General features: G+C 37.1%; 1 protein-coding gene across 4 annotated transcripts in view; it reads right to left on the reverse strand.

Moving 5' to 3' along the window:
• Positions 1-13,635, reverse strand: part of PEX7 (peroxisomal biogenesis factor 7) — a 64,862-nt gene that overhangs the window by 34,198 nt on the left and 17,029 nt on the right. For 3 of the 4 annotated variants that reach the window (XM_008162039.3, XM_054721807.1, XM_054721806.1), the window contains exons 5-8: positions 13,442-13,550; positions 4,818-4,924; positions 3,083-3,196; positions 1,685-1,740 (exon numbers count right to left, since the gene is read on the reverse strand). In XM_008162039.3, the coding sequence (XP_008160261.1) occupies positions 1,685-1,740; positions 3,083-3,196; positions 4,818-4,924; positions 13,442-13,550 (386 nt within the window). The remainder of the gene's footprint in view (positions 1-1,684; positions 1,741-3,082; positions 3,197-4,817; positions 4,925-13,441; positions 13,551-13,635) is intronic. The other variant, XM_054721808.1, reaches the window with a different exon arrangement.

A 13,635-nucleotide genomic window follows, 5' to 3' on the forward strand; every position in this document is an offset into this window, starting at 1 on the left:
GGCTTGTCTCCAGAAAGACCAAGTGATTAGAGGGCTAGAACTTTCAACCCCACCCACTAACCTCCAGGGAAGGGGACGGGGGCTGCAAATTAAGCTCTATAAAAACTCTTGAACAATAAGATCTGATGAGCTTCAAGACTGGTGAACACAACCACAAGCTGGGAGAGTGGTTCACCCGTTTCTGCACTTGGGACCTTCATGAACTCTCCCTATGTACCTCTTCATCTGTCTATCCTTATCCTTTATAACATTTTAAAAACAACTGGTTACAGTAAAAGCCATTCTAAAAAATTATCAAATCTGAGGAGGGGCTCATGGGAACCTCCAATTTATAGTTGGTAGGTCAGAAGTACATGTGACAACTTGAACTTTTGATTGACCTCGGAAATGGGGCAGTCTTGTGGAAATGAGCCCTTCATCTGTAGGATCTGATGTTATCTCAAAACTGAGGTAAATTTATAGGATATCCAGTTGGTGTCTGCTGAGAACTGAAGAATTGCTTGGTGGAGGAAAGCCCCACACACATTTGGTCTCAAGACTACTGACAGTAGAAGGAAAAAAACAGTTTTTCCCTTATAATCAGGAATTGCAAAAACAAAGAAAAGAAGTGAGCAAAAACAGAAAGAAGTGAAGTAGAGCTGAATAAACACAAGAAAGAAATAGAGGGGGAAAGGCAAAATTATATCAGAAATGAAGACAAAATTACATAGTGCCCAAAGAATACATTTACATAACATAATAACGGCTCTGAAAACAGCAGAAAAACAACCAAGAGAATGAAAATGAGATTTTTTTTAATTAAAAAGTAAAAAGCATCAGAGAGAAAGCATTTGATATAGAAGACAGCGAAAAGAAATTCAATTTATGTTGAGAGCCCCTGCAAACGATAAAACATTGTCTCAGAACTAATATTTCAAATTATAATCCAAAAAAACTTTTGGAAATAAAAGAAGACCTGAAGCTACATTATTTAAAGAACCCAATGAACTCTTTAACCTGTAGCATGCAAATGGAACTGAAAAAAAGATCAAATAACTCACAAGGATAAGGCCATTAACTGCCATCAAAATTCTCAAAAACAACATAAAACAAGGCCAAAATGAGGGAGCATTTTCAAAAAGCTGCAGGAAAGAAATGTAAATTTAGTTTATGTTCAGTTAAGCTATCCTTTAAGTATCCAGGACATAGAGAAACAGTTTTAAACATGCAAGGGCTCCTAATCATCAGCCCTTCCTGAGGAATCTACTAGAAGAAAAATTCATCAAACCAAGAGATGATGGGGAAATTTCAGCAAAAAAATTGGTGATGAGTATTTAATATATTTAGTTATATATCTAAAAGCAAAACAAAGGTGGAAATAAGAGTAGAAGAATACTATATAATATGATGGTGCTATATGTTATATGTTGCATGTTCTGACAAAGTATAAATAAAACAACTCAAAATTTGATGGAGAAGGGAAAGCGGAAAATAAGGAAAGTAGAGTAAATGCCTTGGTTATATATGCAATCAATAGAAGTTAAAGAAAATGCCATTAAAAACTCACAAACCAGTGGCAAATTTTCAAATGTGCCCAGCTCACATTTTTTATATTAGTAAGATAAATACATTATCTTCCTAAAAATTGCAAAGATGCAAATGCTACTTGGTATTTCACAATGAAACTTATCCAAAACTACTGTACCTTACAGTAAAGTCATAGGAGCAAGAGGCCAGCACAGAAGAATGAAATGGTGAAAACTATAAAACAAAACATTTTTTTGAAGTTAGCTGTAATTATAACATGCTTAATAAATTAAAATCTAGTCAGGGCTGTCACTAAAAATTAGGCTTTTCTGAACCTTATATGCTTTAATTCAAGGCAAAAATATTGTAGCCTTTTATGTATGTTATCTACAGGAAAAACACTTAAATTTAAAATAGTATATTTTACATAAGTAATAACATACTTTCATAAGCTGCCCTTTGCAATGACATTTCTTTGTTGTCTTTCTCATCAGTACTTTAATAGTTACATACACATAATAACCAGATTTGCCAACTTTCTAGTTTGCAAAATACTTTCACTACATTACCCTATTTCATTCTCAGAAGCACTGTGAACAAAAAGTAAAAATACCTTCAACTACTAAAACCTGTGTGCCAGGGCACTGTGTCTCATATGTTAAGTTGCAGCCAATAAAATTTAAAATATTAATTTAATTGAAATTTTAGATTTTTGAAATAGGAATAGCATACTTATCTTATTAAAAAGATCAATAACCCCAGCTGGTGTGGCTCAGCAGTTGAACATTAACCTATGAACCAGGAGGTCACGGTTCCATTCCCGGTCAGGGCATATGCCTGGGTTGTGGGCTCAATCCCCAGTAGGGGGCATGCAGGAGGCAGCCAATCAATGATTCTCTCTCATCATTGATGTTTCTAGCTCTCTCTCCCTCTCTCTTCCTGTCTGAAACCAGTAAATATTTCTTTAATAAAGAAAAGATCAATAAAGTACATTTTACCTTCAGTGTAAAAACAAAGAATGAAATTCTTTGAATTTTTGTTTCTTATTCTGCCTGGAGTTAAACAGAAGCTGGAAAACTAAATTACGGCTCTGATAAGCAGACAAATTTCTTAGGAGCAGCAGAAAAAATTTATCTCATCCTCTGCTGTTTACATTTATACCTCAAATGTTTGTGAACATTCATATATACTATCATGTTAGAGAAAAGAAAAAAAGTAACCATTTTGCTATATGAGTTTCAACAAAGTAAAGAGACCATCTCACTGAATAGGAAATTATGAAGCATATAATACTAAAAGTAATTACTATAGTTAAAAAATATTAAAAGAAATAGTAGATTGGGGATGACAGAATAAAAAAATTATTTAACTCTAAGTATGAATTGGCTACATTGTCCCAATTCATTCAATAATTATTCAAATATTTTACCTAATATTAGCTTTCAATGTTCACTATAACTAGTTGGTTAACAAAAACATGCATAAAAAAGAATAAATAACTCCAACCCATAAGCACCTTTTATATTTCATTGATTATATTTTATTCTATGTATAAAAAGAAAAGATATAAACTTACTTTCACTCTCCTGATAGCATAGGTGTGACCAAGCAGTTCAAACACTGGTTGTCGAACATTCCTCAAGTCCCAACCCCTCAAACTACAATCAACTGCTCCCGTCACCAGCAAATTCTGAAAGCAATGCAGAGAAAAATAAACTGTGACAACTTTTCAACTAAGTAGTGTCCAGGTTCTTGTATTAGAAACAATATATATTTTCGGATCATTATTTAATCAGAACCCAGGAGTCATTCTTGAGAAGTTATATGACAAGTATAGAAAGGAATCAAAATATACATCAGAAAAGCAAAAATTAGTCTGACTTGAGAGAAAAAGAACTCCATATGCTTTTAGCATGTATGGAACACTACACACTACAGAAAAAGGCATGGTCCCAAATAGTATTGTAGATTTTCCAATTCACTTTTAGTAATATTAATAAGTATGTAATGGATTAAAAATTATATCTGACAATGAACCAACCTTTCTCTTCAGCATGCCCTGGGGGTTTGTTTGCTGGGCATTAAAAGGCAAAAGTTCTGTTAATTTAGGAATATTTGAAAGCAAAGGTATAAATTAAATCTTTATATATTTTTCTAAATCTAAATCAATCATTGTTCCCAACTCCCACAGGCCATATCTTAATATATCTAAACATATCAGAAAATCTATGCAAATTATGATAAACCTGCAACTTCTGCTTTTTACAAACTCAAGTGGATCCAGAGTTCCTGGTTGAATAGGCCAAGTGCAGAGTTCACACTCAGCCCTATCCCACATCAACCAGAGCAATAATTCATTGTCTGAATGTTTTGGGCTTCAGTATAAGTTCATTTAAAGATAAGTTTCAATGTTTAAAAAGAAAATTTAAAGCACTCTCAAGTGTCAATGGGCATCTTTTTTAGAATTCCCAAATATATAGTTCACAATTTCATTTTCCTATATGAAAAATTCATGATGATGAGAATAAACTGTAGTTATCAGCACAGAAATTTTTTTTTATTTTGATCAAGTATTATTATTGAATAGGTACTGTATTTTCTTTTAATCTATTTTATTTCTTTTTATTTAAAAAACTTTGCCAATATAATGTTCTCTTAATTTTTATTCATTAATTTAGCACAGGGGAAAATAAGGCATATGTTTTACTTCTTTGTCACAGCAACAGACTACTTCAGGTATATAAATATATATATGTCAGCACATATTTGATCCATTACTATTTCTAATTCATATGCTTCTGTGGTTAACTGAAGCGTTACAAGAAGTTACAAATGGATACTGCTATCTTAAGAAGCATGAAGCGTGGTTAGGCTTATAAGGGAAGATAAAACAGAAAATATTAAAAACTGGTGGAATGGTAAATTAAAAATCAACCTACAAATAGTTCAGCAGCCTGAGTAGCAAATGAACAAGGATGAAAAGCAAAAGTTGACACAAATTGGCAGGGTTAAGAGCAATAAAGAAAAAAAAATCACATAAATTGTGAAGCAGTTTCCGAAACAAACAAGTAAGGCTGCACTGTTGAACTTTGAGAATTTCTGGTTCTTATTCTGCCTGTTTTATGTGCACTTAAACCCAATTAATGCTAATGCAGGTCACTTGCAATCATCAATTAGAAGTGAAAGGGACTAAATTTAACTTAATGGCCCACAAAGACTATCAAATCCACATAAACAAAGACAAAATAAAATCTAGAACATTTCACCATTGGGAAGGGCTGGGCAGATCAGGACAGAGCCAGACAGGGTACCTCATTGTATTTACACCAGTCGCAACTCAAAACTTCTGCCTGATGTGCTGGAACCACAATTCTGACTCCTGCTGCCTTCACGTCCCAAATCCTCAGAGTCTGATCACCTGGTGAAAGAGGAAGACTTGATCACTGTGCATCACACCACCTGCATGCTCAATGACATGTATCCATGATGGTAAGTCATGGGAAACACACTGCTTTCACTGAGAGGATACTGCCATCTGTTTATCACATACATACACATATTGTTTAGCTATAATAATGCATTATAAGATCTACTAAAACTGATGAACTACAACAAATAACACACCATGACAATGTTTTTTGGATGTATTCAAATTGGAAAAATCTGTATCTCACACTGAGAAAAGCACAGTGCTGACCAAACACACATCTGTGCTTTTCTCTTTAGGAAAAGAGCCTGAAAATCCTTGCTTCTATTAAATAAAGTTAGTGCCCTGCATCAGCACATGCTACAAGAAACAAAACAGTAACAATTTTACTACTGAATGTAGGCAAAGTCTACCAAGCCAAAATGGAGAATTTTTAAATCTTAGTTTTTATGTTTACCACATTTTAATCAGCCATCCAGAGATATTTTTTTCTCCTTGGAAAAAAATCAAGTTGAAAATTTTTAAGACTTATACTTTACATTATTACAAATATGGTTTACATTGCTTAGCTGCACAAGTCACCCCTGATTAAATGTTTTATATGCTGTTTACCTTGACTTTTTGTAAACTATGAGAAAACAACAAAATGCCCAGATGAAAAAATCCCAGAATAAATAAATATATATAGCTACATCAAAACTAAATTACAATTACTGATCATGAGAGAAAGCTCGTTCATATTAATGATAAGATTGTGTTCTATGACTGGGGTGATGACAGTCAAGGTCTTGAATTCCATTAGTGGTTGTGCGACCCTGCACAAGTTATATGATATCTCTGAGAATGATTCCTCATTGCTAAAAAAGAAACAATGCTTATATGCAGGGTTGTACAAGAATTTAGTGCAATAAAAGTTTCTGCAAAGCACCTATCATGACTGCTAGCACAGAGTAGATATTTTAATAAATGGCATAGAAAAGTGCTAAATCTTTAAATTATTTTTTTAAAATATATTTTATTGATTTTTTACAGAGAGGAAGGGAGAGGGATAGAGAGTTAGAAACATTAATGAGAGAGAAACATCGATCAGCTGCCTCCTGCACAGCCCCAAATGGGGATGTGCCAGCAACCAAGATACATGCCCTTGAACGGAATCGAACCTGGGACCCTTCAGTCTGCAGGCCGACGCTCTATCCACTGAGCCAGACCGGTTAGGGCTAAATTATTCTTTACTTACCCACATATATGTTCCTATATTTTAGATTCTTAATCAGATCATTTAGCTAAATTTAGCTATTTTAGATAACGTTTTCCTGATTTCCTTGGATGTTAAAAAAGTTAAGTATTAACCCTTTGCACTCGCTTGCTTTTTCCATTGCGCTGCTACCGATGCTAACCGTGTCGAGTCACACTCGACATCCGAGTGCAAAAGGTTAAATTGTTGGTAGTAATGAAATGTGGAGGTTGCAGGTCTGCAACTGATAGAAGCTGACCAGTCAGGTCCAAGCAAGGCCTGTAGGCAAAGGAGATCCCTGATCATCTTGGAGGGAGTGATGAAGTTCACTTGGAGCTTCAGTCTCTAAAGCCTAGTCACAGACAAAAACATTGGATTCTGCACGAGGCTTCCACTAAAACACAGGAAGTGCCTAAATGGTGTACATCAGCTTTCAAACATCCTACCTAATAATAGAGTAATATGCAAATTGACCGTACCTTCACTACACCCACAAGCCATGCCCAACAGCCACGCCCACCAGGAAACTGTTGCAGGGACCCTGGGGTGCAGCCGAGCCCAAGGCCGGGAAAGCCTCCGGGGCCAAGCCCCAAGCCTGAAAGAAGGCAGAAGGCGGTGGCCACAGCCAAGGCCTGGGTCCCCGGTGCTGGCAGAAAACTGGTGCAGGCAGCCAGGTGAATGAAGGTCTATTGCACGAATCTCCGTGCAAACGGGCTGCTAGTTTATTTTATATTAGGGCTGAAACTATAAAGTCTGCTATAACTATAAAGCATTGCTTAAAGTTCAGAGAGCTTGCGCTCACCCTAAAAATTACATTATATGGGCATGGACGATTTAAGGTGACAAAATATTACAATGAATGTTGACTAGGAGATTAAGAACTATTATTCTAGCAACAATATGGATGAATCCCACAAAGAATGTTGAGCAAAAGAAACCAGACACAAAAGGCAATGTTAATCTATGCCAGGGGTCCTCAAACTTTTTAAACAGGGGGCCAGTTCACTGTCCCTCAGACCGTTGGAGGGCCAGACTATAGTTTAAAGAAAAACTATGAACAAATTCCTATGCACACTGCTAAGTCGGCTGCTAAGCAGGACAGGCAGCGGAGGCAAAAACACCGGGCGGGCCGGATAAATGTCCTCGGCGGGCCGCATGTGGCCCATGGGCGGTAGTTTGAGGACCCCTGATCTATGCTATTAGGAGGCAGCACAGTGGTCATCCTGAGGCGCGGAGGCAGTAATGACTGGGAGATATGAGGAGGGCCTCCCTCTGAAAACATTCTGTTTCTTGATCTGGTTGCTGGTACACAGATGTGTTCGTTGTAAAAATCTATTGCCTTGTACAGTTAAGATTCTGTACTGTTCTGTATGTGTATTATCTATATATATAAAAGCCTAAGCGACCATTAAGGAGGAACAACCAGAATGACTAGAACAACCGGTTGCTATGACGCGCACTGGGCAGGCAGGCAGGCGAGCAGTTACGGGTGAGCAGTCCCAGATTGCGAGAGGGATGTCCAACTGTCGGTTGGGGATCGGGCCTAAACCGGCAGTTGGACATCCCCTGAGGGGTCCTGGATTGAGAGAGGGCGCAGGCCGGGCTGAGGGACACCCCCCCATGCACGAATTTCGTGCACCAGGCCTCTAGTACTCCAATAAAGACCAAACAAAACAACAACAAAGGCTTTGTAGTTGGTTATTCTAAACTTCTCTGGGACAATATTTTGGTTCCTCACTATTATACCCAAGCAACATTTTTTTTAAACAAGTGCCATGGCTTGTCCCCTCTTGCAGTTAATTTAAAGGCACCACAAAGTGAGAATTGCTCTTCAGAACCTAAGAATTCACTTCCTTGACAGTCGCTCCTGCTGCACACATTTGGCACTTCATCCTCATCCGTTGGTTTTCCAGGTAGGAGAAAGACTTTCTGGCCAAATGGCACAATGACTCACTCAACTCTTTGAGCCACCAGCACACCTATATTTGCTGTTTTTAAATCATATTTTCCAGAAAACTGGCCTCTCATTTCAGCTGAATATTCATCAGGGCCTTTTAATGGTGCCATAGAACCACCTGAATTACCAGCTTCTCTTATCAGTTGCAATAATTGAACTTATTATTCAATTATAATTGAATAATTGTTATATTATTCAATTATAATTGGCAGCAGAACCAGTGAATGGAAATGCACAGTGCAGAACAGGAAGCACTGGCTGCTACTATGTCTACATTTCAAATTGCAGCAGATAAAAGTAAGTTGGGAAGAAAGAATGAGTGTAAAAGTTGAGTCTGAAACAGTGAAGTGAACTGAGTAGCAAAAGGATGTATATTGGGCCCAAATAATTTAATTTAATTGAAATACCAGATGCCTATCAGATATCATATGACTTTTTCTTAGTTAGAGTAGAATGAGGTTTTCTTAACTACTAGACTCAACATATTCACACATGGCTATCATTTATGCAATTATATGGGGTCTGTAAGAGCAGTAACTTAGTTTTCATGGTTCACAAGAAAGTTTACTTCACATTAATCCTCTTTCCACAACGAGCTAAATATTCTTCCCTTCTAGCTCATATAATTTAGAAATATAAATTCTGTACTAATACGACTACCATGAACTAGACAAAATGCAACGTCCTTAGTGAACTCTGCTATGGAAGGTAAATCTAGATCTAAATCTCTAACAAATCTCCCTTTTTGTTCTGTCTTAATTTAGCTAATGATAAATTTAGTTCTAGATTTTCATACAACTTTGAAGGTTACTAAACCTTTCAGTAAATTTTTTAAAGGAACATATTTCATAGCACACAGGTCTAGTGCTTGATTTCCATCAAAACCCCTCAGATCTATTTTAAGCCTTCAATGAGCAGCATTTTAGTGTCTGTTGGCCCCCCAGAATGTATCCATCTACTTCCACCTAATCAGGATTCGACTCTTTCCATTCTCAGTGTACTAGTACATAGTTTGGGCACCACTCTCTCCCATTTCCCATTCCCAACTGCAGGAACTAAGCTGGGCAGAAGCCAACTAACACATTACACACCCCTCTCCAACCACAGAGACCCTTCAGAGCCAATGAGAGAAAACAAAACTTTCCTAGATGTCTGAGAACCTCTCACTTTTTCCTACAGCGCAGAAACCAAAAAGGATGTGGGGGTTAAAACTACTGCCATTTTGCTATCACGTGGTACCTGATACTGAAACCAACTGAGCAGAAGACAGAACAAAAATGAGGACAAGAACATCCTTTGAACCCTATATCCAGTCATCTATACTAATAAAAGCCTAGGTGGTCCTCGCATGCGACGTCATCACAAGATGGCCACCACAAGATGGCCGCCACAAGATGGCCGTATGCACAGTGGAGGCGGGACCCAGCAGTGAGGCCTGCGGGTCCCATGGCTCTGTGGCGTGAAGGAGGCCAGTCCCAGTGTCTCTGCTGCCTCATGCAGAGGAGGCCGATTGGGCCAGCAGGGGAGGGCAGTTGGGGGCCATCAGGCCAACAGGGGAGGGCAGTTGAGGGCCATCAGGCCAGCAGAGCAGGGCAGTTGGGGGCGATTGGGCCGGCAGGGGAGGGCAGCTGGGGGTGATTGGGCCAGCAGGGGAGGGCAGTTAGGGGCCATTGGGCCAGCAGGGGAGGGCAGTTGGGGGGAACCAGGCCAGCAGAGGAGGGCAACTGGGGGCAATCAAGCTGGCAGGGGTGCAGTTAGGCGTCAATCAGGCCAGCAGGGGAGCAGTCAGGGGGCGCTCAGGCTGGCAGGCAGAAGCGGTTAGGGGCAATCAGGCAGACGAGTGGTTAGGAGCCAGTGGTCCTGGATTGTGAGAGGGATGTCTGACTGCCGGTTTAGGTCCAATCCCTGTGGGATTGGGCCTTAACCGGCAGTCGGACATCCCCCGAGGGGTCCCAGATTGGAGAGGCTACAGGCCGGGCTGAGGGACACCCCCAATGCACAAATTTCATGCACCGTGCCTCTAGTGTCTCTATAAAGCCAGTTCTAATTCTGGACTTTAAAACTATGTGAGCAAATAAATTATCTTCTTCCTTAACTAGTTTGGGTCAGAATATTTTTTCAATTTTAACAAAACAAGTCCTGGTTGATATGACCACTATTTATATTCATTTCTAATATAACACATGAAAATAATGTCATTAAACAGATGATCTTTTTTTCTTCTAAAGCTAATGATCACTGTTGATAAAAGACTGTTTTTATACACTATCTATTTACAACATACAGATATTTTTAAATGTTGTTTTATGATTATACTGTTAATATTTTACATACAACTAATTTTTTTCTGCTATTCAGTCTCACACTGAACACTCTATATGTAATATCAGAGTCAATATTACGTATACCAAGCTACACAAAAGGCCAATGAAACAAGTGGTGTGTGTGACTCAGTTCAAATAAAGGGCTAATATACACAATTCTGCTTGACATTTAAATAAATGCAGCTGTGTTAGTTCATGATTTTGTCACTGTCAGATTTTGCATTTGCTCATGGGCATAAAAAGAAGAACAATTAAAATAAAATGGAGACAATTTGAGAAATTAAATAATAATGTAAATTAACAAAATTATATACAATAATAAGATAAAGGAATTTTTAAAAAATATGTTAGTAGTTCAGGGAGTTTTACTTACTAACACTTTTCCAAATATGTAAAATTGCACTCATTATTAATTGTAGTTTATTATGAATGATGACAATCAGAGCTCCCAGCGGACGGACATGTCTTCATTGTTTTACCCTTGAAGCATGTTTCAGTTCATTGAAAGTGGATCTATTCTATACTATTAATTCCATTCAGGGTTTGAAATGTCTCCTTTGGAACCGTAGGATATGAAGCTAAAGGGCATGCCTTCTCTAAGAAAATGATGCTAATGTAAATTTGATTCACATCTTCATTAAAATTTTAATTTAATTGTACTAATGCTCTCTGTATTAAAGCTTTTCACTAATAGTAAAATTATAAAAATTATGTATAACCATTACACTGAACTGTGGTCATCTTACAGATGTTATTCACTATAAACATGAAACTCATTAGCATTTACAATAAATTAAAGCACAAACGATGACTAACTCAAGTTATATATGTAGGCTAAAGAGTTAACTCAAATTAAATATATCAGTATTGCTATCATTTACTTAATACACAACTGGCCTTATGACTAGCTGCACAACTGAAAGATAAAAGATGAAAGAATGAATTTAAGCTTGGAAAAGGAAATGTGACAAGAAAAAATATATTATTCTTCCCATCCCAAAAGCCTTGATGTACCTCTTTCTCTACTTTAAAATTATTTTAATAAATTTAAATATATACTATAAATGTATATATAATTCACAATATATAATTGATGGATATTCTTTTCCATCAAGTTTATCAAAACTATGGTCCAAAAACTCTTTCTGAATGGTGGTATGATTTACTCAATTCAGCTATTATACTGTATTAAGATTACTAAGAAATCTCTACAATCAAAAACTGTTTTCTAAAAACAATGTTTTCAATGGGGATAAAGAATTTGGAATCTGGGACAGGAGAATTCCTGACTCATAGTCACAAAGTTATTTTCCTATGCAATTTCAACAACAACAAAGGTTTTATAGCTATAAGCATATAAAACCTAACATCACTAAGCAAATTCAGCCTTTGAAAGTATCTGACTTTTTCCTCAAGAATATTCCCTATAAATATTTTAAATCTTTTGTATCATATATTCTGGAGTGAGCAAAAGAATTTTTATGGAGAAACACAAGAAAATGTTAATAATGGTTAAATAAAGGGGAGGGGGAGGGAAGGCTTTTACTTTTTATTTGGCATGTTTCTGTGTTGTTTGAATTTCCTCACTGTAGGTACACGGTTGGAATAGGAATTATCTGGAATACCACTTTTTTCTTTATAAATTTATTTTTTGAAAGTTATAAAAGTAAAAAATAAAAACTGATTATCTTACTTAGTCAATCACCACAATATTTATGATTAATTAGCACATGTTACATATTCTTATAACTGTTACTACAACTTAGCAACCTTTGTTCTGATAAACAAACCAAAGATAAAACCATTTAAGCGAAGCGCTCAGGGGCTAGTAAAAACAGCTAGACTGGTTCCTAATTTTGAAAGATTTATAACCAGTTGTAATCTGCCTAAGAGAAATTATATTTGTTCCTTAAAGTGCATTCTATCTAATTCACACTATTAAAAGTCTTGGTGTAGCAGATACTACAATATCACTAAGAACTGGTATTTCATATTCTTAACCACATGAATGCTAACTCCAAATGCCTCTCAATGCACTGCTTCCTCTCTGTGGAGAACAGTTCTCTCTCTAACCACAGGCAGAAGGGGTTGCTCTTCCGTCTCAGCTTCTTCCCCTGTCACCCTTTGGAGGACCCTGACACTGAACTTGTTCATGTAAAATCAGGAGAGCACAAGAGAGAGGCTAGACTGGTGGGAAGAAAAGGTAAATGATGAAAGTACAAGAGCAGTAAGGGCAGAGTTGAAGGGGTGTGAGAAGAATGAGGCAAGTGGCCCGGGGAAAGGAGCTCCAGAGCAGCTAGGAATGAGTGAAGACCCAGACAGCTATTTAAACCGCCATTAGGCAGGTGGACTGCGCTGCTGTAAATGGCCCTGCAGAGAACCTGGGCAATGTGTCTCTACAACTTAACAGTTAGATTGTTCAGATTTTACATTATTTATGAATTGGCCCACAAAACACATTTGTAAATCTTTATGCAAACAGTATAAAGTGTAATTATTAAAGCTAACAAAATAATTTTTCTCTATAAAAAATAGAGATATAAATATAAGTATCTACTTCACCTTAAAATTGCTAACATCAATCAAAAGCAAAGCAACAGTCAGAAAAAAGATCATACCAAAACCTATCCTTGCTATGGCTTATTAGCAATGAATTACAGAGAATACCCCTAAAAGGAGGGTAAACATCAAAGAGAGACTAATGCCAAAGCCTTCACTTGCTCTTTGTCCCACACCTCTTACCTCACCAAAAAGAAACATGTAAGTCAAATGGTTAGAGTCATCAAAAAGTAATCCAGGTTGGTAAAGAATGTCTAGAGGTTGGTAAAGAATGAAACAGTCTAAAGAGCACAAAAAAATTGTGTGGTGTTTTTTTTTTTTTTTTTTTGGTGTGTTATTTCCTCAGAATCTAAGGTACACAGCGCCACCTATTGGGGAAAGCAAGACCACCATTCACTACAAGTAAGACTTTTGGTAAATATGGAATTATTTACCTGAGGCTGAAGCAAAGCAACCAGGGATGTGGGGAGACCAGATTGTGCTATAAATGACACTTTCATGGCCTCTAAAGGTGCATAAAGACTTGCCAACATTTGGATCCCACTACAAATAAATGAACAGATCAATTACTTAACAGGTAAATTCAAATGTATGCTTTCACATATATAATATATAAATATATATATAT

This window comes from Eptesicus fuscus, chromosome 10 (assembly GCF_027574615.1).
Source record: "Eptesicus fuscus isolate TK198812 chromosome 10, DD_ASM_mEF_20220401, whole genome shotgun sequence".
Classification (NCBI taxonomy): domain Eukaryota; kingdom Metazoa; phylum Chordata; class Mammalia; order Chiroptera; family Vespertilionidae; genus Eptesicus; species Eptesicus fuscus.